Genomic DNA, 27873 nt, shown 5'->3' with positions numbered 1-27873 from the left:
AAGCATGCTATAAACCCCCGAAAGAGAAGCAGCGCTAAGATAAAGATTTTTTAAAGCAATGAGAATCAATCTCATCGCTAACCTAAAATGAGAATTAACACCAGTTAACCTCATCGACCACACTAGTGGAAAATCATTCTTTTGCGTTCGCTTATTATCACGTCGAATGCAGTCAATCCTTGCCTCGAAAACTTTCACTTCACCAATAAATCTTTGTTTCTCAGCAATGAGGACATTAGTTACATCCTTCTTCCATTTCACAATATCTTCATCCACCCAATCGATCGCATCACACTGAGCCTTCCCATTCTATTTTGCAAATCGATTCGTCTCCCGAAGTGCATATGCATGCATGCGGTTAGCCGAACATGTTACGGGCAATATGATAAAACTAGTGAAACACTGTTTTTAGCTTTATTCCATTTATTTGGTATTACATTGTTTAACTATTTCGATGTTTGCTACATAGATAATGTCTAACTTTTCTCTAGAAAAACTTTGCGAAATATTTTTTTTCCTTACATATTGATTGATGTTATAAGATGCATGAGTATCGCAATTTTGTTTTCCATTAACTTTCGCACGCATCGCGTGCATATAATACTAGTTAAATAAGGTGGGTGGGGAAATCAATGAGAATAATTTGATTGCTGAATGAAATAAATGTAGATATGGTAGGAAATTAAATTGTTTTACCAAAAAAATAATTAAATTGTAGAATTAAGGTATTTAGGGGGATAATTTGCAAAAAAAATGAAAAGATTAACAATGTAAAAAACAAAAATAAACAACAATTTGGAAAACAGGAAGATCTTTTAGGAATGTAGGGAGTATATAATCAAGAGAACAAATAACAAGTACTTAAGCCAAATCGTACAGCTAAGATGACATAGATTCCATAGTCACCAATCACCATTCTCACAGTATGTAAGGTGTTTTACAATTTTTAACAATCAAGTTGATATGGCCGAGTTGGTCTAAGGCGCCAGATTAAGGTTCTGGTCCGAAAGGGCGTGGGTTCAAATCCCACTGTCAACAAGATTCATTTTTTTCTATTTTGTATGTATGATGCAGTCTCAAATCTCAATACACTCAAATTGTTGTTACATGGGCAGACTCCGAGAGCCAGAGACGTATTCTTTTAAGGGTCCATATAAAATCATCTTCTTTTAATATACACCATCGTTGGGTCCATATAAAATTTATATTCTTCTTAACCATACGTTGGGTCCATATAAATTTTATATTCGATTACCAATTATATATCCATCATCGATAAATTTCAATAGGTAGTCCGTAGTCCGGCCTGTGTCGTAACGTTAATTACTCCATCCGTTCCGAAAAGATTGCCCTATTATAATTTTTTGGGTCAAATTTTGAAAATTTGACCATGAATTCTCATTATCCTACGGGAAATAATAATATAACCATACATGTTGGGTCTTGTTAAAGTAGTTTCAATGTATACTTTGGGAATATTAACTTTCTATAATTTTTACGCATATAAATTAGAGATATTTACGTTTTAAGTCGTGTTTTATAGACCGTAAAAAGTCAAATGCGGAGGGAGTAGTTAATAAGAGTTCACACGCTTATACTTCCTCCATTCTTATTTACATGACACAATAGGGTTTTGGACACTATTCACACAACATCCTTTGACTTCCTTTTGTGGTTTATACGTAAGTAAAAATATAGTCGTGTGGGGTCTTGTTAGATTCGTCTCAATAAATATTTTTTAAATACCAATTTTTTATAATTTTTTCTTATCCAAAATTGAAGATATTAATGTTTGAAATAATTCATGGGCATGACTAAATAATTGTGTCATTTAAATAAGAACAGGGGAAGTATCTCTAAAGTAGGCTTTCTCCATTCATATGGTATAAAAACTATGAGGAATAAACCACTTTGTACGTACGAGTCATCCCTTAGCAAAGTGGTTTATTCCTCTTCGTTTTGCAGCGTACGTAGGTGAATCATTTCACTCACATATCAATTGTTCATGAGATCTTATCTTAACAGTCATCTTCTCAACTATCAGCCAACACTAACCCGAGACATACAAATTATAAAATTAGCCCGCCAGACACTAACCCGACTACCCGAGGCTTATATACAAATTAATGAATTATACAATTTGCCCGCCAGACACTAACCCGCAGGGGCGGATCTTTGTTGTGGCTGGGGTGGGCCTGGCCCCCCGGCCGGAAAATTTTGTAGTGTATTTTTAGTTACGGCCCCCCCAAAATTTGTGTATAATTGTATAATTACATAGTATATTGCTTAATTTTTTTCTACCGGCCCCCCTCGTAAAACCGTTCAAGGTCCGCCACTGCTAACCCGAGGCATACAAATTATACAATTGGCCCGCCGACAAATTATACAAACTGGTCTGATCTGGTCTGGTGTGGTCTAGAATTTTCTTATTATAATAAATAATAAATGATAAATGATAAATAATAAATGATAAATAATAAATGATGAATAATAAATAATAAATAATAAATAATGAATAACAATTAACAATTAGTAATTAGTAATTAGTAATTTATAATTAATAAGTAATAATAATAATTATTACTAATTATAAATTAATAATGAATAATTAAAAATTTGTAATTAGTAATCCCTCCATTCCTTTTTGTTGTTCCCCTAAAAAATGTTGGGTGGTTTTTAAGAAAACTGGAATCTTGGTTTGTATTGGGATATGAGTAATGATTTGGTGTAAGAATAATGATTGTGTGTAAGAAATTGAATAAAGTAAAGAGAGAGAAAGTATTAAATGTTATAAAATTAGGGAGAAAGGGATAGAGAGAAAGAGAGAAACAGGCGGTTATATTCTTATTCTCCTAAATATAATATGTACATATGCATGTATTATATAGGATACAGATGTCAGGGGTATAATGGACATCCACAATACAATATATTTATAACACTCCCCCTTGGATGTCCATTATCTAAAACAATACAATGACCCTGTAATATACATGAGATGATGCCTCATTAAAAAACTTTCTAGGAAAACCCTATGGGATAAAAACCTAGTGAAGGAAAATAGTACAACACTTATCATAATACGCTTGGGATGTTGCCTCGTTAAAAACCTTATCAGGAAAACCCAATGGGACAAAACCATGGTTAAGGGAAAAAGAGTGCAACGCGTATTTTCTCCCCCAGATGAATACATCACTTGAGATCTTCAAGTTCAATGAATATAAAATTGTTGATAAATTTTCAAATGTATCAACATGTAACTCCTTGAAATTTGATTCTCCGCCATTTGACTTGAATTTTCAAATCTTCACTTGTATGCACTAGATGAGTACTTATATCACCAAACTTTTGAAAATAATACCTGAAATAAATATATATTCTTGCATATAATATTACAAAATGTATCATTTCATATTGGACATATATAAACCTTCTTCTGGAGGTCATAAGTAGTAGTAATCATCAATGTTGATAAAAATTTCTCTAGTCATACTTTCATGACAATACATGATAAATAATAATATCATTGTCCAACTTAGGGAATAATGTGATTTATGGTTCTTCTGGACCCTAAAATAAAACTCAATGTAAGGACATTACATGCTCTTATCTTATATTTTTGAATCAACTCATATTTGTACAACAATTCTTCCGTGAATAAACTAATATGTATATTTCATAATTCTCAAGTACTCAAACTACTGGTTGAGACGACATTTCAAAAACACTCTTCAAGAGTTTAGATAATATTTGATCAATGTTATGACATTCATATGCAAAACTTAAAGGGCTAGATGTTTAAGAACATCATGTATAAGTTCTTCGGGAACTTTTCTTATTTGCATGATTCATAACATGTTATTAAATCAACATTATATATATATTTCTTTCACAACTATTAAGCAAATGGAGTAAGAATCTCCACTTATAAATTTCTTCATAAAGTTGCAAATCTGTCTTACTATTCTTTGGATGCATATTCATATACGACATAATAATTGTTTTGAAACATGTTATATGAAATTATAACTAGATAATTCTATATCATACCATGATAAAACATAAAACAACCTAAATGTATGATGAATGATGCATTTACCTATTAACTACATATGTATATGAATGTAGGACTCAAATGCAAAACACTGTACAGTGTGGATATTTCAAATCCATAACTTGTTGGACTTCAGGCCCATGAGCTCATTTGATCATTATAGGTATGTCTACATCGAAACAGACATAGATTTACGATCCCCTATTCAAAATCCATTATTTCTCGCATATGCATTATATTTCGGTTCCATCGTCTACCGGTATCATCAAAATTCTTCAACATATATTTTGCATGCTATTCATCAATGATATCTGAATAATTATTCAATAGGTACCATTCATCTTTTCACACCGCCCATCTATTATAGTTCAGATATCTATACCACTTAAAGGGTATTTCATACACTATATATTAGTGTTTTCTTTATTTTCAATAATATCCTCAACTGCATTATCTTGCCCTTTTTATATAAATAAATCTATATCTCATCACTGTGTTGGAACCGTATATATAATCTACACTTCAGGTGCAGAGATTTAAATAAATATTGGCAAGATATATTTCTCAACATTTACTATGTGTAACATCGAGCACTATGACTAGCATATACCTTTATGTCTCTAAACATGTACAACTTAACATAATTAAGTTTAGATATTTATGTCCAAACATACTTCGAGGACATAAAGTTGGCATGTACACTTACTCATATGGGGATCAATTTATTATCTTTTAATTTTGCCAACTTATTCTTGCTCGTCTCCCCCTAAGTTAGAAAATTATTTCCAATATATTATGGGGCATAAAATCCTTCACCAACTAATAATACACTTTTCAGCGTGTATTTTAATAAATGTTTCATACTTTCGTTCTCTTCTAGAGATTAACATTGATCATGGGGAGTGGATACACTGTGCAGTTGTATTTTTTTTCTTCATATTTTCTCAGTTCGTGCTGACGTATGATTGCCCCAATCAAGAGATTTATGATATTTAAATCAATCACAAAACACTTGAAAACTTCTTGGTGATCTTCAAGTCACTTATTATCATTTTTGGTGAACTTCAGGTCACTTACTATCATGGTGAACTTCAAGTCACCTATCATATAATTATACAAGTTTTCAAAGTAATTAATATCTCTTGTATTTATTTTCTCAATTGATTCATTATAACTATTTGATTGAAATACAACTCAACCTCATCATTATGTCTTGCCTTTGAATATATACAACATATGAGGGAATGTCAGCACACAAACTTTTATTTGACAAGAATTTTCAAATTCTCATGACGGGTGTTCTTAAACCCGGATGACCTGAATTATCACATCGTACGTATATAATATCATATAAAATGTTTCATTCGATAACTGCTGGTTATCTTCCCAAAGCGATCACTTTAATTATAAAATACTATAATTTGAACATATTGTGATGTAATATAACGACACAAAATAGTGTCTTATTTCTAAAAGCAAGACAATTTAACAAAACTTGTGGAAAGATAGCTTATATTCTTCTTGAGTATGCATTGTAATTGTGGTACATTTCAATTTCAATACACATATTCATCTTTCTTTATCTTCATGATGGTATAATAATCATAAACTTGTACTCGTATTCATAAAAAGAATTAATGAAATATGAACAACACGTGTACCACTTTTACCATCATTGTATCATTTTGATCCATATACCACTGATCCATTTTGATCCACTGATCCATATTGATCCATATTGATCCATATACCACTTTTACCATCATTGTATCATTTTGATCCATATCTCCCACCGATCTTTGTATATATTCCATTCTCAACTATTGTGGGAGCAATATTGTCTACCATTAAACATATCTCTTCATAATCTATTATCATTATATATGAGAGACATTCTTAGACTTAATTAGTCCCTTCGGGGGAAGTTCATAAATCAACAGCCTCTAATTGAGTTATGTCACTATATTCAAAATCCCTTTCGTCGTTTTCAAAGTCCCACTTCTAGTCAGATCGGAATGTAACATCTCTAAATAACCTTTATATAAACATAAAGCAACATACGGAGGGAGGCATTAAGAAAATAAATTAAAAGTAAAAAATATAGGTCACAACTATTACAAACATGCAATAATAATAACTAACCCTGCAAAATTAATTTGTTAGATCGTTTCCTTGTCTTCACATCCAAATTGTTAGTTACTTGGTCTACCCAAAAACACATACATAGGCATCATATATTCATATGGATGCATGAAAATAACGGACGGTTTTTATAACAAACGTAATTAATCAAATTAAGAGTATATAGAAATGCAGTTGACGGTTAGGATACCATATCCACCAAAGAATTAATTAAATGTAAATACCGCACAAATATCAATCAATCAATCCAAACTCCAAAACTAAAGGTTGCAATATAAAATTAAGTTTATCTGTACGTTAACACAAAATCATATACTCGAAATCACGTATTCAACAAAGTAAAGTATGTAAATAAAAACATTTGACGAACTATAATCACAATCAGATTATAATTCAACAAGTATAATATCATACAATCCATGTAAATCGATTAATATTTACTTACATCGATAATGACGATTCTCTTTGTTATTTTCTCGTTTGTTAAGTCGCAACTTCCTTTGATTTTCATCAACGGTTAGCAATGGTGCTGATAACATGTTATAAAATTAGGGAGAAAGGGATAGAGAGAAAGAGAGAAACAGGCGGTTATATTCTTATTCTCCTAAATATAATATGTACATATACATGTATTATATAGGATACAGATGTCAGGGGTATAATGGGCATCCACAATACAATATATTTATAACATTAAATTAATTGGGGAAAAGTAGATATTTATTAAAGTATCAAAATAAATTAGCCAACATTTTCATTCACATGGGGCCATGGGACCCATCTCATCTTACATGGACCAATCAGAATTAAGTTTACAACGAGTAAGTTTTTTTTGGCTGGAAATGTAGCCCAAACAACTGACATTCAGATTTCCCTCCAAAAATTTCCCAAAAAATTAAAAATTGACTTTTCCCTCCAAAATTTTAAGAGGTTGAAAAAGTGAATGTCTTTATAAATAGAGTCACTTTTCCCACAAAAGACCAAATTCTGACTCAATTTAAGTTCAATAAATACAAGGGATACACCAAAAATTCTTCCTCAATTCAGCATTAAAGAGCAAAAAAACAGGGGAATTAATGGCTTCAGATCAAGAGGATGACGATTTCCTCGGATTTTCTGATGATGAAGGCGACGACATTAACTCCGGTTCTGACTCGGAGGGAGGTGATAATGATGCTGACTTGGTACAAGCTTCTGAAAATGAGGCTGATTTTGGGGACTTTGAGTTCAATGAAGATGTACCAAACAGCAATGAAGATGTACAACATGTACCAGCAGAAGATGGAATGGACAGCAGCAAAATACCAACATTTGATTGAACTTTCCACCACCATCAGAAAATGCATCACCTCATCATCATCAAACAGCAACACACACAACAGATCATCATAAGCATAGGACTCCAAGAATAAATAATGAATTGAGGCTTGAAATTTTGGTGTTCCTGCTAAATAGAAAGATTCCAGATTCAGAAACTCTTTTGTATGGAACAATAAGGGATGCAGTCATAGAATTTGATTACACAAGAAAAACCATAGGCAAAATATGGGACAGAGCAAAGAAACAGAAGGAAGCAATGAATTCATATGTTGTGGAAAGCAAGTATCACAAGTGTGGCAGGAAAAAGGTTCAAGTCTCATATGATTCTATTGCACAAATAGGCATGGGGGACAGAACATGCATCGTAGATCTTGCAAAAATGCTCAATTTGGGAGCAACAACAATATGGAGGCTCATCAAGAGGAAAGTTATTAAGCCACACTCAAGTCCCTTGCATCTAGGCATTTCAGAAGCATGAAAAATGGCAAGGATGAGGTAGGTAATCAGACTGATAATGGATTACACTATACCACAAGAACCAACATATTACAACATGTATGACTTCATTCATATTGATGAGAAGTGGTTTTATTTGACTCAAAAAATCAGAGAGTTTATCTTGCAAACAATGAACCCTATCCACACAGAAGTGCAAGTTTGGAATGGACAGAAAATGCTCATTAAGGACATTTTGTGTTATTTTTTAAAACATCGAGGGTATTTGGTGCATTTTGGAAAGTTTAGGGGTATTTGGTACATTAAGGCAAACCTCATGGGCATTTCATGAAAAATCCATTAATAGATAGATAATAGATTCTATACTATGGAGTAATATATTAAAAGACGGTTCTAACAAAGTATATGTGCCATATGGAACCCCCTCTTACAAGAAACATGACATGTCATCAACATAGCAAGAAATATGCGTACAAAAATTTCGCATTTATAAGTCTCGAATATGAGACCAACAAGATGTACAGTAAAAGTCTTATCATCTTAGCCAACTATTTGTTATGATTTTCACTCTACGTAAATATATAACTTGAAATAAATAATGAATGTTCATTAAGAAGCACTATGTATTAACTTATACAATTATTTTATACTTACACTAGATGTTGATGGACAAAACATTTTAATTTGATACAAATAATTTTTAAGTAAAGAAAATAGTTCAAATTAACAATTATTCATGCTAAAATAAAATTACATTATTCAATGTATAAACCGGGACATCGCCTAGACGATTGGACTAGACACTATAATATTTGAGATGATCACATGTAGCTTTAAGAAAGTACATAGATATAGATAAATACTATAAACAAGTTTTTATTAAAAAATGTTGGGGAGGAGCGACCGCCCCCACCCCGGCCCCTGTAACACCCTGATAATTCCTTATATTTATAATTACCTTTTTCCGACTAATATAAAAGAATTACCAAGATATTACCGCCACCGTGATAACAGCTCAGGCTATTTACCAGAATTACGCAGCGGAAATAACTAACTTTCAAAACATATTAAATAGTTAATGGTCATAAAAACAACTTGGAACCGTTGAGGCCCAAACCAACATTCAATAGTTTAGAAAATACATTAACTAAGTTTCAAACCATACTAAAGTAATAATGATAGTAGTCATGACTATAAATTAAAATAGAGTTTATAAATGCGAAAGATGAAATAGTCTCTCCTCACTATTCCCATGATAACTTCTCCTGCAAGTTATCTCTACCAACCTTCTTATTGAAAACTACTCCCCAACAATGCAAGTGCTATGATGGATCATCATAGGGTCATTAAGGCGAATGCCATGACCGAAAGACACGAAGCACGAAGTCAGCGAAAGCTGAGTACGAACAAGCTAGAATGAAATCCTAGTCTAACATGCTTCACTCAACAATAAAGATAATCCACATGCAAAAGCCACTCAAGTAAACCAATTAATCATGAATACATACTCAAGACTTGACACGACTCTTAACTCATAGATTAATAAGAATTTAGCTCCGAACGGGTATTACACAAAACCACTGAGGGAATAACAAGACCACTGAGGGAAACTGAGGGTGTTGGGAGCCCACCAAACACCAAATAAAATAGAGTCGGGCTTTCTACCGACAGTCGGACCATACCGACGAAATTCCTGCGCATTTTATAAGCGAATAACCAAAAGAATGAAACAACGTCTTGTATCATTCAAGGAGTAGGAGTTTCTCTGACGCGACTCCCCCCATTGTTCATACTCAAGGTGTATACGTTCCAAGAGTTTTGAAGCTCATTCGGGTTACACTTTACGTTAATTAGTATGTTATGTTCAAGACTCAACCCAAAGACATAACTCACAAGAAATTCAACAATTACACAAATAAAGAATTAAACAATGACACTTCATTTTAATCCTTTAGGACTTGTGATCAAACATAAGACTCAAGTGAAATTACTCCATTGTTCCATCTCAAAAACACTGTTTGAGATAACCAGACATTGCCTGTTAACAAGCGGGATGTTCCCTTAGCACGAATAGTCCTTAGTTCAATTCACATAAACTTCTTAAATGTATGCTACACTGCGGTAGAATAAACGATGCACGGAGTCAATACAACAAACGATGCACTGAGGCAATACTCAATAGGCTCATTGTATGCTAGACATTCCGTACAATAGCATAATAACTTGCATGCGAAACACTCATACATGCATATTAATTTGAACAACATGCTTGACATAATTCAACGATTATCAAAGTCCATAACATGATAGTTCAACAGAATCTATAAAGCATAAATCAATCCATAACATGCTCATTCACATAGATTCAACAACAATTCTCAACATGCTTGTTCACATATCAAACATGAATTCTCAACACTTAAGTTCACATGATTCACAATCAATATACTTCATAAGGTCCTCATGGGATAGGTGGTCACCCTAGTTTTGTACGTACCTGGAATACCTAAGTACGGGGGCCACTGTGCGAATCACGACTCAAGCTAGAAATCAACTCCTATAAACACAAAGGACAAACTTAATTATTATTCATGTTTACTAAATTTCCAGCAACTATTTAAGAATCTAAAACCCTTGGTTTATTTAGAAATTAATCGTTATTCGTTAATTTAATAGTCTCAAATAGTCAACTCAAGTCCTAGTATTAAAACATTGACTTTTGGCCTTAAAAATCATTAAAAATCAACACTTTAAGATTTATAATAAATCTGAAAATTTAAGTTGATTCCCATAATTTAAATCGTCATTAAATTATGTGAATCAATCACTTGAACAATTGGAATTTAAATCCTAACAATAGGTCATTAATAAAACCATGGTTTGACCATAAAAATTGACACTTTAATAAATCATTAAATCTGAAAATTATAATTCTTTTGAATTAAAATTAATCTTATCAAATCAAATACGAAACATTAAAACACGGTGTTCACAACCATTCCCAGCAATTTAAATAATCCAAAACAATTAAATAATCGTAATTAAATAATTTAAAAACTGAATTTGGGAAAGTTAAAAGTATACGGATTTGATTAACAACAACAACACACACACGCAACAACGAGGTGTTGCGTGTGGGGCAACGACGCAAAGCATAGCAGCAGCACGAAGCAACAACAGCCGCAGCACGAGCACGACAGGGGCGGGGTGTGCGCTGCGGGCGAGGGCGAGGGCAGGGGTGTGCGCTGCGGGCAGGGCGAGGGGTGTGCGCTTCTTGGCGCGACGAGAGCGAGAGGGAGTGAGGGTGAGTGTGCGCGTGAGGCGCGGCAAGGCAGGCACGGCACGCGAGCTAGCAGCGAGCAAAGGCAACACTCGTTGCTTGGGGCCGAAGGAAAGGGCGGACGAAGGAGAGAGGAAGTGCCGCAAGGAGGAGAGAGAAGATAGGGAGTTCTGAAAATTTGTGGGGGTTTAATGAGGGGGTGTATTTAAAGTTCTTCTTTCCCACATGGGCTAGGTTTTGGAATTTTGAGTTGGGCTTGCTTTCGGGCTTAACTAAAATTAATCCTTGCAAGCCTTGTTGGGTTTGACAATGCAATTGGACTGGGCTTAGATTAGAATGAAATTCGTTTTCAAAATACGACCCAACAATTCCCGAATAAATAAATTCGTTTAATTTATTTAATAAAAATCTGGTTCGTAAATAATTAATAATTAAATTATTTAAAAATAAAATACATTTGATTCTCATAAAATGCATTTAAATTCATAAAATCTTTATAAATACAATAAAAATATACGGAGTATTTATAAATTACGAAAAATACGAGGTATTACAACCCCTCTTATCTCCGCCACTGTTCACAAATACTTCCTCTGTTCTTATTTAAATGACACAATTATTTAGTCACGTTTTCCAATACACGATTTCAAACAATAATATCTTCAATTTTGGATAAGAAAAAATTATAAAAAGTTGATATTTAAAAAATATTTATTGTGACGAATCTAACAAGACCCCACACGACTATGTTTTTACTTAAGTATAAACCACAAAATGAAGTCAAAAGAGGTTGTGTGAATAGTGTCCAAAACCCTATTGTGTCATATAAATAAAAATGGAGGAAGTACTATGTAAGAATGTAATAAACTAGTGAGAGGCCAAGAAAGACTTCTAAAGAGTTACTCTTACAAAACGTCTTTAGAAAAGAGAAGTCACTCAAATCTCAAATCCAGTTTTTATGTTGCCATCTTGTGCAGTTGTACCAAATGTTTTCAGCTGTATGATCAATATTATATTAGCCGGCCAATCCATTCGAGGCCGGCCGGTGGAGATCGCGAGCTACCAAGTAACAGAAGAACGAATCAGTAATACTTCAGAGTCGTACATTACATTTGAATGAATCAAGTTGGTCTTAGCATAGTAGATATTCACTTAATCTCTTAACTAATAGGTTGGGGATTCGAGTCACATCCCACCTTTGGAAATGAAAACAGATCATTGGTCAACCCTTTACATATGATTAAAGCATGCAGAGCGAGATGGTTAGTCACTCTAGTAGGCGATGGACAACAACTATAAAAAAACAAAAAAAAAACATTACAATCAAATGAGATTTTGTGGATTAGGAGTAAAAAGACCAATTAACCAAAAGTATATTCACTGACTTAAATAAATTTTAAAAAGGGTAATAAAACATATTTAAAAAAAGAAAGTTGGTACATCGTGATCACAATAATCAACATCTTCTACATGTACATTTCTCACCAACAATTTTCCACCATCATAAACTGGTCCACCACTACTCCATCTCTTTCTTAAGGAATTAAAATAAATTCCAAGAAAAATACATATAAACAATTCTATTAATCTATTTATATCTAAATAAATAAAATAATCCCAAGGACAAAATTAAGCAAAATAAACAGTTTTCTCTCTTCTTACATGATTCTTCCACCCTCTGCCATCTTGTTGAGGATCAAGAATTATGAACACAACAACACTAATTATTGTACGTTTATAGAGTTTTTAATATTATTGATCATCAGGACGTGACGGAGACCACGGTGACATATCCATGGGATAACTCCCTAATACCCTTAAGAAAGATGTGAATTCTTGAACCTCAGCAAGCGCATTCTGAGCTCTAGGCTCGGCCATTGAAGCCTCGAAATCAACGTAGAACATGTACTCGAAATGCTTGGCCGTACCTACATTAGCGTCATCAACGAGCCTAATAGGTCGGTGGCGGTGGGGGCGGCTCTCAATCTTGGTAAGGCTAATGTTCCTAAAGGCAAACGCCGAAAGAACCTTGAACAAGGATGAGGTTCCCTTGCCTTCCCCATTGTTGTCATGAGTAGCAAACACTATACTCGTCTTAAAAGGCCGGTCGGTTCGAGGAATAATCGGCTCCCTGGCTAACATAACGAACCGAGTAACATTTCCTGAGTCGTCTTGAATACCATCTGCCAATATCTGTATAATATAAATCAATTAATTAACTACATAAATTCATTAATAACAATTTTAGTTGGTCAGTTCTGATCAACAAAATTAATATTAAAATTAAAATTCTAATTTTAGGAGCGTTTGGTAGGAAAGGCAACATGTGCTATCGGTATCTATCGAGCTGTCATGGCTAAAATGCATCCACCACTACTATTACTCATACATGGAAAATATTGAAAAAGTTCACATCAATTAGATGCCAAAATACGTGGGAGCAACTCTACTTGTTAAAATAACAAAAATGGTGTCAATTTTCAACTTCAACTAGTATTTTTTTGTTCTTTTAGTAAATTCATTGCTAAGTTGCCTAAGTATGAATTATTAAAACTTGTACATAATAGACTTAGTAGTTGGAGACAAAGTCTAACATTAACAAATATGGTTGGTCAACAAAGATGCTTGTACATATTAGACCACTAAGTAGACCATTAATTCATTAACGAAATTTCCTAGAATGCCATTATGTTATAGATTTCGGAATTAATGACAAAATCACACATTATTACCAAGTTAATTTTAATTACTCAAACAGTTAGACCCATGATGACTTGGCATAGTGGTTAAGACTGAAGTATATACAAATTTGTAGCTTTTACATGAACTTGTTAATTTGTATTTGAGCTAATCAAAACATGATGATCATTGCAATAAATTCTTCAACATTTTTTAAATTTTGGGCAAGTGAAAACAACAAGGCCATGGGGATGCCAGGCAATAAAACAAAAGCATAACATAATGGTTCACCATCACCCACAAGGCCACAAGTTCAAAATTCTTAGTTAGTTGGCTCCTTTACCATACATGACTAATTTCTTTTCTTTTTTTATTTATTTTTTGAGGAAAATGACTAATTTCATTTTTCATCACCCTAAATTAATCATCACAGTACAACATGCAATTGAAATTTGACAATTCATCAATAATATCTCCACCATATCATAATGCTAATGATAGTGCTTTCACTCTTATAACAAGCTAATTCAGTCAAATTTCCAGCAATAATATTACTGTAATGTAATTTTTCATGTACTCGATTTTAATAAAAGGTAAAGAATTAATACCTGTAAACCGTACAAATCGGCGGCGCGTGCGGAGGCAATGGCGGCGGTATCCCTCAACCCATGAGTAGCAACATACTCAGCGGCGCCAGCAGTATCATCAACGGCTTCTCGAGTAACATTCAACCCCAGCTTGGTGAGCGTGTGCTCGCACTGGGCTAGCGCTTGCGGGTGTGAAATCACGCGCGTCAGATACTCTTTCCTCACCCCAGGCAAAGCCAACAAACAATGATGAACCGGAAGCTGAACCTCCCCGACAATATGGAGCCTATGACGAAGCAAAAGATCGTAATTCCGATGAATCGAACCGCCGAGGGAATTCTCAACCGGAAGAACTGCCCGATCGGCGATCCAGAGCTCCACCGCTTGAAACGCCACTTCGAATTGATCGCAAGGGATGGCTTCACAACCGGGATATGCTTTCCCGGCGGCAGCTTCAGAGTACGCGCCGGGGACGCCCTGATAAGCGACGCGGAGGGTGTTTCCGTGCATTGGAGCTGGGGAGAAGTCAGTGGAGAGAGAAAGAGGTTTTGGGAGGTTGTTTGTGGTGGTTGTTGCGGCGGTGGTGACAGTTGAGACGATTGGAAGTAGGCTGAGGGTTTTATGGCCGTTCACAGTGGTGATTTCATCAGGTTTCTCGCTGCCATCTCCGCCCGCGGAGGAGTTTTGTTGGGAAGAGATGACTTTGGAAGCGAGTATAGCACACGAGCTTTGCCAATCGGCGCGTGTACCAGTAACGGCACCGTTCCTACCGAAAGCGGAGCATCGGATAGTGAGTTGACTCGGGTGGAAGGTGACTCGAGTCGTGGTGGTGGTTTGCCGAGTTCGGAGTGGGTTAGGTGAGGCGGCGGTGGTGGTTGGAGACGGAGATAATGCCTGCATTTTCGCTGCGAATGATTCTAATGTAATTTGTTTCTTGTTGTGGTAACTTGTAAGCAAAAATGTGAAATGAAAATGTTAATTTTGTTTTTTTTGTTTTTATTTTATTTTTCTGTAAGTTATAAAGCTTGGAGTTTTTTTGGAACTGCAAGCTGAGGATAAAAGAAGAAGGGAAGGGTTTATATACAAGAGAGGGAGAAGATTGGTGATTGTGTGCGTGTAATGTGGTGGTTCGGTCAATCTCACACCTACCCCCCTCCAATTTCTTCTCTTTTTCCTTTTTTTTTTTTTTTTTTTTTTTAATTTTAATTTTATTTCTGCCTTTTTGGAAATTTTCATTTACTAGTAATGTAGGATCAACCTTTTTTAGTAGTAGTTGTATACATTTTGGCAATTTTCATTATATCACATTGACATCTAAAACAATTTTTTCGCACATATTTTTGATTTCTCATCGGAAAATGACAGTATTATGATGTATTGTGCGCAAAGGATGTCCGAATGTACAGTGGACAACTTGAGCAACTTCTGATTCATTTTCATCTTGATGGAAAATCTACTTCCATCATTTCCATTGTTTTCACCTTTCATTTTGCAGTCTATGTGTGATCTTTTTTTCTTTTTTTTTTTTTTTTAATTAAACACAGAGAGAAGCTCCAAGTAAAAAAAGAACACAACATAAAATAAAAGATAATTAAATGGACAAGAAACTAAAGAGGAATTAAGCGTCGTAAAGTCATAACTTTGTGATCCGTATCTATATAAAAGGATCCTAATCTAAATTATAGTCTACTGTTTTTAGTTACGTCTGATTAATCAATCCCCACACAATTACATATAAATCCAATTCGAATTTCCAAGCATAGATTGGCAATGGTTAAGGTCAAGAGGACACCACCTCGTCAATCCCACTAATATACAATTCTATTACAGTGCTTCTTACTTTGTACATAGTATTTCATAATCTCTTGTTCTAATTCAATGGATTGTCACATTTTTCTAACTCGTTTCTATTTAATTTACATACTCTTTCTATTCTCGAATAGTAGTTCCTTTTGGAATCTTGATACTATTCATAATTGAAGAGAATGTTCTAATTTATTTCCAATATGTACTTTCAAACATATTCATGCGAGATCTTATTTTGTTCGTCTTAATTTGTAGTTTAATAATATTATTTTTTTATATTTTTCTAACATACGTATTTGGAGACATTTACGTTAAATATTGTGTAGAAACGAGTTGAAAAGTCAAAACATGACTAATATTTAAGAACGGGTGGAGTACTTCGTATTTCATTTTATTGCATAGATCTATTAATATTTAAAAGTCAGGATCTCCTTCCCTCTTTTGTTCAATTAAAAAACTATATATGGTCCTTTTTATTTATTAAAATGACAATACAATCCAACAAACAATTATTAATAAAAGTCATGTTTTTTTTTCCCAAACGAGGGTAGTTCCAAAGTAATAAAAGGACAAAAGGTCTTGTGCGCACAAGGTGTACAATAAATTTATTGTACACCAAGATAACTTTAACCGTTTTTTTTATAACTTTAACCTAGTTTTGATTAACTTTTGTATTAGTAAAAAAAAATTGATAGATAAATATTTTAAAGGGTTAAATGATTAATTTTATACATTATTAGTTATTTTGAAGAAATAAGTTTTACTAAAATGAAAAAAAATAGATAACTGAAAAATAGATAACTTTTACTTATATATGCTTAACTTTTAAGCATTTTGAGTTAACTTTTACTCCGGTGTACAATATTTATTGTACAGCCATTGTAAATAAGAATTTGTGATAAAAGGAAAACACATAAACCAAACAATTAACAAAAAGCATGTGATCACTTGATAAATGTTTGAACTAATTTACTTTTCCATGTTTATTTCAAAAAAAAGTATTTAGATGTTTACGAAAAATAAACTAAGGGTTTTTCATGTCCAGTTTATATTTATTTTTCCTGATAAGTTCAAATAATTGAAAATCAAATGAATAAAATACATCTAATATAGGATGAATAAAGTAATAAACGACCAAATTGTCTAGTATTCCACGAAGGCTTTCGTGGTCGATTTCATCCAACTTGCTTGTGCTTTGCATCCATCCCTCCTCTACTTTTCTTTAAAGTAAATATAAATATATTGATGTCATTACACAACAATATAATTTACGTACTCGCACATGCTTTATACCTAATATACAAGAACATATATTTTTTGAATTCAATTGAAAAGATATTTATAAAATGATACACAAAAGTTGAAAACTTGTTTAATTAATTCAGGGTTTGAGAGAAAAAGTGATAAATTAATTAAAATTACTAAGAAAAACCATGAAATTGTAAACGTGTTGTAATGCATTGAATTTCAATAAAAAAAAATCAGTTGGTGAGCATGCATGATAATGGTCCTACCAATTTTACTTCTTAGAAATATTTTAATTTTATTAATTTTATTTTTGTGTAAAGTATTTCTAGGGTCAAGACTAAAAAGAGCTACAATTATTTGACTCGAGACTTTCAGACGCCCGCCAAGGGCCAATAATGTCTGACGGCCTTATGGGCAATTTTGTCTTTTTAGTGAATTATAACGAAAGCTTTGTTGTTTTATGGCAGCTCATCACTAAGCAATTTAATTATGGTTCACCAATTACTATTTCGGCATGAGTTCAATAAGCAGCACCCTTTTAGAGTTGGAGAATTTTTTTTTTTTTTTTTTTTTTGACATAGGATTAAATTTGCATAATTGAAAAGGTTTTAGTTGGAGAAATTTTAAGGGCAAATGAAGATCTATTTATCATTCCCGATCCCTTTCTTTACCCTTCCCTTCCTCCCCTATCCTTCCATTTCATTATCTTCTATATAAAGTGTAGATTTTAGAATAATTTAAGCACTAGTGTTAGATTGGGTGAAACTCCCTAGATTAGCATGAAGTGTTTTTCATTTATCTTATTACAAACATTAGTCATTATTGTATTATATATGAAAATTAATGTGACTAGAATTATACAAATTATATATATCTTAAGAAAACTCTATTTTCTATCGCAAACCGCAGTCGTAGTGGTAGGAGAATGAACGTTAAAATAAATTCTATATTTCACAGTGACTATTGAGTATATATAGAGTGTTATAGTCAAATTCATATTGTATGTTTTTATAAATTTGTTGTGATTTCAATGTATTCCGAGTTTATATTTCTTTAAGTGTGTTTTCCCTGTAACGAAATTATGGTTAACGCCACTAAATGAAAACCATGATCAATAGTGTCCTGGATGTAATGCAAAATTTACTTTAATACATTTATAATATTCCTCCCCGAGGTCATGCATAAAAAGATAAAATAGTTGTACCCCTATAAAATATCAGAACGAGTGAAGGTCACGTACTGAAGAGCACCTGTCAAACTATAGTAGAGAGTAGTTTCCTTATCTTATCCAAAAAGTTTTTTTTTTATCTCCATCTTTAATCTTGATTTATCATTTGCTCTAATTTTGGAAAGGGCATAACCACATGAATAATGAAGCATTTACTATTTCCGGAGTTTGCTTTAGTTTAATTTGCCTTATTTTCTATGCCACGGATCAGAAGAGTCAAGTTTTTCTTTGTGTTACTTTGGAAAACTCCAAGCTAAGTCATTTTTTGAGATAAGATAGCTTTCTAACTAAATCAAGGATCAAACAACTATTAAGGGCGGAACGTACTAATTATATTGTACATTTGCTACTTAGGGATTGTTTATTTTGCGTAAAATATATAATGATTTAAAAGGACTAAGCATTTCTTCAATATTTCTTCAATCATAGGTTGTTTTGGTTTTTTCTCTGCACGCAAGTTTGGTTATAAAACATTATTACCTCTGTTCTTAAATGATCTTTACGCTTATTATTTACACGGTAATTAAGGAATTTTGGTGAATATGTGATGGTGGCTATAAATTGTCCAACAGTGTGGGTGAATGAAAATTATTATTAAAGTATTGTGAATGGGTAAGTTATGGTGAGCCAAATGAAAGTAGAAATGGAATAAAGTAGAGTGTAAAAAACTTTCTGAAATGTACTGAAACGGAAAGTGTAAAAGTTTTTCAAGAAAGGAGGTAGTATATGTTTAACAAAAAAAAAGAAAAAAACTATTTCAAGGGAAAAACATTTTACTTTTAACCACTTTACCTTCCATTTTACTTTCCTCCCTCCATCCTCACCCACCACACTCATTTTCCTTCCTTTTCACTTTTCTTGTAAGGAAAAATAAATATTTAATGTAAACTAGTTTGAAATATTTTTATTTAAGACATTTTTCCATGGAAAATCATTTTAATTAATTGAAAATGTTTTCCGTAAAACCAAACAGTATCTTAATATATTATGCTGAGAGTTATATATGTGTTTTTTTATTTTATTCTATCACTTGTATAAACTTATCTATTATCACTACAAAAAATTGTACTATTAACGACGGGAAATCCTGTCGCGAAAGGTCAATAATCATTCATTAACGACGGGATTTCCTGTCGCGAACCCGTCATAAAAGGGGGCCGTCGTTAATAGAAATCCCGTCGTAAATCCGTCCTAAACCCGTCGTAAAAGACATTTGTGACGGTTATTCCCGTCATTGTATGGTTGTTAGCCCCGTCGCAAAGGCTTTTGCGACGGGATTTTTGACCCGTCGTAATTAGGTTGTCGTTAAAAATACAAATTCTTGTAATGTATATACCTGTGAGCGTAACACTTACTCAACATGCTGACTTACTCGAATTTATTGGCCCCAAATTAAGTTATGTGAACTTAATTACTATAATTTAGTGTAAGTGTTTTGACCTCCAAGGCGCTAAATGTTACCTAAACTCCATCGGTGAACATGGCTTTATAGTAATGAAATTCATCTGTCATTACAAACGTTGCTTTTTTTCTTTTTCTTTTTCCCCTTTCTCATATTTTTCTATTGTTTCTTACGTTGTACGTCCTTTCTGGTGTATAGAGGGAGAGACGCAAGAGATATTTTTTAGAATTAGAAGAAATTCGAGCAAACGTCTTATACTACCTCCGTTTCAGAAAGTTATTTACGCTTTGGAAAATGTGTCCAAAGTATGAAAACTTTGACCGTAAATTCCCACTATTATATACATCAAAATGTTACATGTAAGATCATGTTAGATTGGTCTCGTTATTCATTTTGAGAATATTAACTTTTTATAATTTTTTTCCATACAAAATTGGATATATTAACGGTCAAACATTGAACCGGAGTCCGTGCAAATAGTACGTGTAAAGATCTTTTTGAAATGGAGGAAGTACTTACTAACCTACTACGTTTATACTTTATAGTAGTGTGCTTAATGAGAAAACTTGATACTTTCCTGTGCAAAGGATGAAATGAGTGTCATATGCTACCAATGCTTGATCTATATATGATTATAACGGTACATTGTAAGGTGCAACCAAACAATATTTTGTTCGTGCATGTTTTACATTGCAAGATAGAACACAAGGACTTTTACTCGTGTGCACACAATGTATAAGCACATAGGGCAAACGAATAGCCTTGATTGTAGGTACCATGCTAAAGATACAATACGTTGATAATACTTAGAAAATTGCCTTGATAATTGGTTATGAGCGTATGACCTATGATTCCTATTAGCTTAATAAACCTATGATCAGGCTGATCTAATATGAAATTTAACAGTATCATCGACCTGCTTTGATCTTATCTTCTGATTTAACTAAACTTTTATAAATTTATTATCGTAATTTATATTTTCTAATATCAATTTTACATTTTTTGTATCACTATAAATAAAGAAAAAGTCACGAGTCACTTATTTCGTGGCCAATTTGTTTCATGCTTTCATGTCGGGGCCGGGTCGAATTTTACAAAATATGAAATCCACTTCCTTCGTAATTTACCATCGATAAACATTCTTCGTGTACGTTACAAGTTACAACGATGGATTGCAATGTAAAATGATTCTCACATTGATTAATGTACTTACCAACCTTTCCTTGAAAATACAATGTGTTTACCAACCAAATTGGAGAAACTACGTAAACGTCATTGTCCTTAAGCTTTGACAAAACAATGTACTACATGTAAAGTGTTGTAATTATGTAAGGTATATGACGTTTTGGAGATGAGACTATATGTTGGTGGAATAATGTTGGTAAGCAAAGAAAGCACTCCACTTCCGATCTCTCATTGATCGACATTCATCATTTTCGAGACCGAAAACTATTTACATAATTACATCGTCCACATTGTGTATTAATAAACCATTTACGGGGAACTTTTAGGCGTTTTTGTCATGCTTCCTCGCTACATAAGTTAAGCTCTGTTCTGTTTCATCTTTTTTCATTTATTTTGGGAAAAATAAGTTTATATAATTTCAGTTACGTTCAGATAAGATAACTTCATGAAAAATAAGTGTCGTTTAAGTACAATTATAACTAAAATAAATTTTGATTATTAAGTTCTAACGCACCTTATTCCTTTTTTATATGCTGCTCCGATATAATGTTTTCGGACATCAAATATTGAATTCTGTAGTTATAATTAAAATTATAAAAAATTGATATTATGATCATCATTTTGGAGACCGAGGACTGTACACATAATTACAATTAGGTGTGTTAATGATCCGAGCCGAGACCGAGCCTTTATAAGCTCGACTCGAGCTTGAAACTCGTGAGCAAAGGCTCGGCTCGAGCTCGAAACTCGTGAGCAAAGGCTCGGCTCGAGCTCGAAGCTCGTCGAGCTGAGCCTAGGAAATTGGGCTCGAGCTTGAAAAGTTAAAACCGAACTCGGTTCGGCTCGAAGCTCGATAGGCTCGTTGAGGCTCGACAGAGATTGATCATCAAATGTTAAATTAAGAAACATGTTTATCATTTTTTTTTCATGTTTAATATGTTACAAATAAATATTTATTAAAATTAATTTATGCAAAAAATTATTTTATAAAAAGTACATATATTAAAAGAACTCGAGCTTATTCACGAGTGTAGACGCCTACATTTGTCCCTAGGCCCGACACGGTGTGTTCGATGATGAAACCAAACACCGCTTGACTAAGCTTTCCTAAATATACAGCGAACGATCCATGACTGACTGAAAGCTCGGTTATCAAGCCTAGCTCGAACAGGCAAATACTCGGCTTGGCTCAGCTCGTTGACATCCCGAGGTGTGGCGTGTGTTCACACTTATAAATAATCCCAACGTGTTTAAAGTCTATCGCATTGGTTAACATAATCTAAAAGTAACATAAACATAGAAATAAAGTAACACCATTCTATACAAGGAACCTCTAACATGAAATTGAATAAACTGTAATAAAACAAGAAAAGTAAAAGCGAATACAATTTATAAGTAACACCAACTTAGAAAGTCAAGTAACACCGGTCTATACAAGGAACTTCTAACATGAAACTGCTATAAAAGAAGAAATGTAACAACGAATACAATGTATAAGTAACACCAGTCTATACAAGGAACCTCTAATTTGAAACTGCAATAAAATAAGAAAAGTAGTAACGAATACAATGTATAAGTAACACCAGCATAGAAAGTCAAGTAACACCAATTGTTAACACCAGCATAGAAAGTTAAGTAACACCAGTCAATAACCTTCTCCAGCAATTGTTTGTTCAAAAAATCCAGAACAATAGCACAAGATAACGTTAGCTATATATAGAAGTACATTTTTAATACAACATTGTATGCAGGTAATGCAAACCAGTTTCAACTCGAACCTGCTGAATACCACGCATTTCATTCACTATCTGCACAATCCAATGCAAATGTACAACTAGTCAAGTAACATATCATCTAAAAATGGAGGGATAAAAGTAAATTTTCATCTACACATTCTGGCTTTTGCACAGCAAGGACTACGGAGCAACAATTACATGACCTATGTTTTATCTGATTATTACTGGTATTTAAGTCTAAGCAAAGAAGTCAGGATCTTGATGCTTAATTATCTTAGGCAACTCAACTTCCCTGCCTCTTGTGCACCTTTTCACGCATCTCCTGCAAACCATTTTTCCAAAAGAGTGACTCCGAGCTGCTGGATAGCTTGAGATGAAGTTTTTGTTTCACCATTATTGTTATCAGGGGCTCGTTCTTGGCAGGTAAACCGGACAGATACATGTCTTTACAACCTCATTCTATCCCTGACCCTCTTTTGACAAACTAAAAACAAAACTTCAAAGCACAACAACCTGATGAAACAAGAATTCTTTCCTTCCCTCCCACCCCTCACCCCCAAATAAGAGTAATCATAAACCCAAAATCAACAGGAGAAGGAAAACTTCTTCTGCAAATCCTATAATGAATCTTATGTTCATAAAAGAAGCCAAGCTGGACATCACACATCACAGGAAAAACCTCTAAACTTATTTAGCATGAGACAAACACCATTAAGCATGACAACGCACACCATTTAGAAACTACAAGATATCCGTAACTTTTTGTGGTAGAGTCGACATAAAGATAGAAGTCTGGCATGAGTACTTCAAATGAAGCAAAAACATCGCATTGACAGTTGACAAGCATACAGACTTCAAATTCGACTAAAGCCACAGTTTTAAGCAGCAATTCAACATGAAATTTGCAGAAATTCACAAGAGAAAATATTCTAACTTTGTAGTTAAAAAATTCAGAAAAAAACCTAACTATGTAGCAACAATTACAACTTGAAATCGCAAATCGAAAAAGCCCACACAAAAATAAGAAATTCGAAACAAAAATTCGAGAAGATAAGAGAGTGATGCGAAAAGAATAAAAGACCTAAATTTTGTAGTTCGGCAACGGTGGTGGTGAGGTCGCCGGTGGTAGTTATGTCGCCGATTGTAGTGTATTTCGCCGGTGGTGGTGAGTTATCCAACCTTTGCCCTACATTATATGTGAGTATGTCGAGGGAAGAAGAGGCAACATTGCAGGGAAGAACAATGTGGTGAAATTGGTTTCGTCAGGACTCAGGGTTTTCCTTCAGAAAAAAGAAGGAAAGTAGAGACCCGTTGAGTTAAACAACGGGTCTTTCTTTATTTTACTTTAATTTTTATGGAAAAGTGGTGGGTCATGTAAAATACTAGAGACCCGTTTAGTTAAATAAGAGGTTTCTTGGTTTTCTTATTTCATTTTTTACGAAAAATAAGTGGGCCCTTTTATACGCTAGAGATCAGTTAAGCTAGATAACATGTCTTTTATTTCTCTCCCTCTAATTTTTATTGGGTTATTTGATTCGTAAGAGACCCGTTATCTACAATATTAGATCTCTTATATGAAAGAGACCCTCTATGTCGACCAACGGGTCTTTTATTAAGGGTCTCTTTGCCCATATTTGTAGTCGTATGCGCGCGCGCGTTCACCATCAAATTGATGGTGTGGCTGGTCACACATGAGACGTATTGATCATCTAATAAGCAATTTTTGTTCTATTACGTAATATATAATTTTTATATTGAAATATGAAAATTTGACCAAATATTCGATATGCTTAATATGTTATTTTGACAAAATATTGAGTTAATATAATTTCTATTATTGATATTACGATTTGACTAAAATATTACCAAAATCATCAATCAAATATTGTCATATTCAATAATATATTTTTTCTTTCCATGCATAAGCAGGTTAAAAGAGAAAAAAATAAATAAAATATATTGGTGTTTTTTACGAAAGGGGTTCTTGGCGTGAAAATTTTGCACCAAGAAATGACATGTGTCATTCCTGATGTCTGTTTAGTATAATGTAAATAGATACGTTGTTCTTTTTGGCTTAATTTTAGTTTCAGCGCTTATATTTCAGTTCAGTTTAGTTTAGTTCAGTTCAGTTCATTGTAATTCAATTCAAATCAACTTATTATTATTATTATTATTATTATTATTATTATTATTATTATTATTATTATTATTAGTATTATTATATTTATATTAGTTACTATAATTCCTCATTTATCATTTATCATGTACTCTCTCCGTCTCTTTTTGTTCTTTCTGTTTGGAATCTCCTTGTGAGACGAAAAAAAGTTAAACCAGGAAGAACAAATAGAGACGGAGGGAGTATGATATCATTTATCAATTATATTTTATTTACCATTTATTATCATATATCATTTATAATTTATCATTGATCATATATCATTTATTATTAATTATTAATTGTTTATTATTTATTATTTATTATTTCTTATTCCTTATTTCTTATTTAATACTCCTACTTACTACTTATTTCTTATTATTTATTACTCTCTCCCTTTAATAACGTTCATCACTTTTTCATTATGTGCGGTCTCGAATGCACTACTTTGGCCATTAATATTTTAAAATTTTCATTATTAAAAATTGTAAAAAATTTATATTTAGAAAACTTACACTGAAAAGAATCTAATGACATCTCACAAGTAAATATTTTTACTATTATTTATAGTACTAATTACGGTCAAATTTTTTAAACTTTGAGCATATGAATATTAAACATGAGGAACATTATTGAACGACTGTAGCATTTATTATTTATTAACCTGTATTTATTATTTACTACTCCGTATTTATTATTTACTACTCCGTATTTATTATTTATTTCAATTCAGTAATATTCAGTTAAGTCCAATTTAGTTAAGTTATTTAAGTTAAGTTAAGGGTGCGTTATATTCACCTGATTTTCACTTATTTTTTCCGAACTTATCTTATCTGAACTTAATTTAATTAACTTATCTGAAGTTATCCTAACTTATCAAAACTTATTTTAGTTATAAATTATATTTGGTCAACCTTTTTTTTCCCGAACTTATCTTACATGAACTTATCTGAAATTATTTTTCCCGAAATAAGTGAAAGTTATGTGAACAAAACAAAGCGTAAGTTAAGTTCAGTTAAATTAAATTAAATTAAGTGCAGTTCTATTTAATTCAACTCAAAAGAACAGGGCCTTACAACAACAAAAAAAAAAAAAAAAAAAAAAATTGACAACATATTCTTAACATTAATTTTAAAATCCTAATACTTTCATTTACGTAAGTGTACTTCCATTCAAAACCTAATAAGTCCGATAGTGAAAATGTAAGGACTATTTACGTTCTTTCGAAGTCAAAATATATTTTAGTGAAATATAAACTATAAATGGGCGAGGGGAGATTTGAACCTAGGACTTATTGTACACATGCCCTCAATCTTAACCACTAGGCCTAGACATCATTGGTAAAATATATGAAGTAGGTAGTAGCTTAAAGTAAAACCAGAAACATTAGATATTATCAATTAGGGCTTGGCCTATTGGTTAAATCTGAAGGCTTGAGAATGATATGTTTCAGGTTCGAATCCTCCCGCGTGCCCACATTTGCAATTTGTAATTGTACATGTGGCTCATTTGCACCAAAAACTTTTAAAATTAAAATTGCTAATTAACCGTATAATTGTGGTCTTAGTGGCTTGATTAGGTAACAATCACTCATCAATGACAAAGATCTAAGTTAGGATTGGATGAAAAATAGTATTATTTGTGTCCCTAAAACACATATACTTGTATGAATAAATTAGTATCGTTTCTCTACTTAAGGAAAATCTTTACACTTCACAACCTTGAGTACGTGTGGCCGTCTAGGTGTCCACAACACAAAATACAAGCTACAAGAAACTAATTGTGTTTTATAAATGAATGATTTCCTTTTAGCATGATTATAACTTTCAAAAGTTTATGAAATTAATTGTTGCCTTTATTATTTAGTTAAGGGCCTACCAATAAAATATCATCAAACTAACAAATTAAACTTCCGTCCTATACCTACCAAACACAACCTTCGTTAGGTTTGAACAGAAAAACGTCTAGATTGTGGGGATAATGATGTGATTTGATGTTGGTAAATGGTAATTGATGGATAATATTAATGGGAAACAACTCAAACAAGTGACTTTGGTAGTGGTTCCAATTCTATTATGGCGTATAAAACAATGGTGTTATAAACATACAACATATACAACATAACGGCAGAACCCCTTCCTTCTAAAAAGAAGGAAATAATTTAAAACGAAATAATGACGTATAAGGTCCCGTTCGACAATTGCACTTTAGAATTTATTTAATTACCCTTTTAATTAATTAGCAAGTCTGAGTAGGCTTTTCAATAAAAAATTAATAAACGTAAGGTGCAATCCGAATAAACTTGAAAACACTTGAAACGTAGATATCTTGAGTATGATAGCCTATGGGGCAGTACTCCTACTAGTGATACAAGACGTTGTTTCACTTTTTTATGCAGATAATTCCGTCAGTATGGTCTGACACAGGTTACTATTATTTCTTTTGGTGTTTGGTTGGCTCCCAACACCTGTCCAATGGACATTTCTTTTCTAGGCCCGTTCGATGCTTATTCTAATTAATCTATAAGTCAAGAGTTACGTGCTATGTGTTTTTGGTCATGGTCTTTGCCATAATGACCCTAAAATGATCAATCAT

General features: G+C 33.0%; 1 protein-coding gene and 1 non-coding gene across 2 annotated transcripts; one reads left to right on the top strand and one right to left on the bottom strand.

Moving 5' to 3' along the window:
- Nucleotides 1–957: 957 nt before the first annotated feature.
- Nucleotides 958–1038, top strand: TRNAL-AAG (transfer RNA leucine (anticodon AAG)). The gene has a single exon. It is a non-coding gene; the product is annotated as a tRNA-Leu (tRNA).
- Nucleotides 1039–12670: 11632 nt separating this feature from the next.
- On the bottom strand, nt 12671–15589 carry LOC110790170 (arogenate dehydratase 1). The gene is made up of 2 exons (XM_021994945.2): nt 14540–15589; nt 12671–13445 (listed from the first exon to the last, which is right to left on the bottom strand). Exons 1-2 carry the CDS (start codon nt 15416–15418, stop codon nt 13005–13007), a joined length of 1320 nt encoding a protein of 439 aa, XP_021850637.1. The 5' UTR covers nt 15419–15589; the 3' UTR covers nt 12671–13004.
- Between the last annotated feature and the right edge of the window lie 12284 nt (nt 15590–27873).

This window comes from Spinacia oleracea, chromosome 4, assembly GCF_020520425.1.
Source record: "Spinacia oleracea cultivar Varoflay chromosome 4, BTI_SOV_V1, whole genome shotgun sequence".
Classification (NCBI taxonomy): Eukaryota; Viridiplantae; Streptophyta; class Magnoliopsida; order Caryophyllales; family Amaranthaceae; genus Spinacia; species Spinacia oleracea.
Note: the sequence above shows the minus strand (reverse complement) of the source record. Positions and strands in the feature narration are given on the sequence as shown.

Coding starts and splice junctions, on each gene's coding strand:
- LOC110790170 (XM_021994945.2), bottom strand. CDS start 15,418: ATGCAGGCATTATCTCCGTCTCCAACCACCACCGCCGCCTCACCTAAC. Junction 13,446..14,539: donor CCGATTTGTACGGTTTACAG/GTATTAATTCTT, acceptor TATATTATACAG/ATATTGGCAGATGGTATTCA.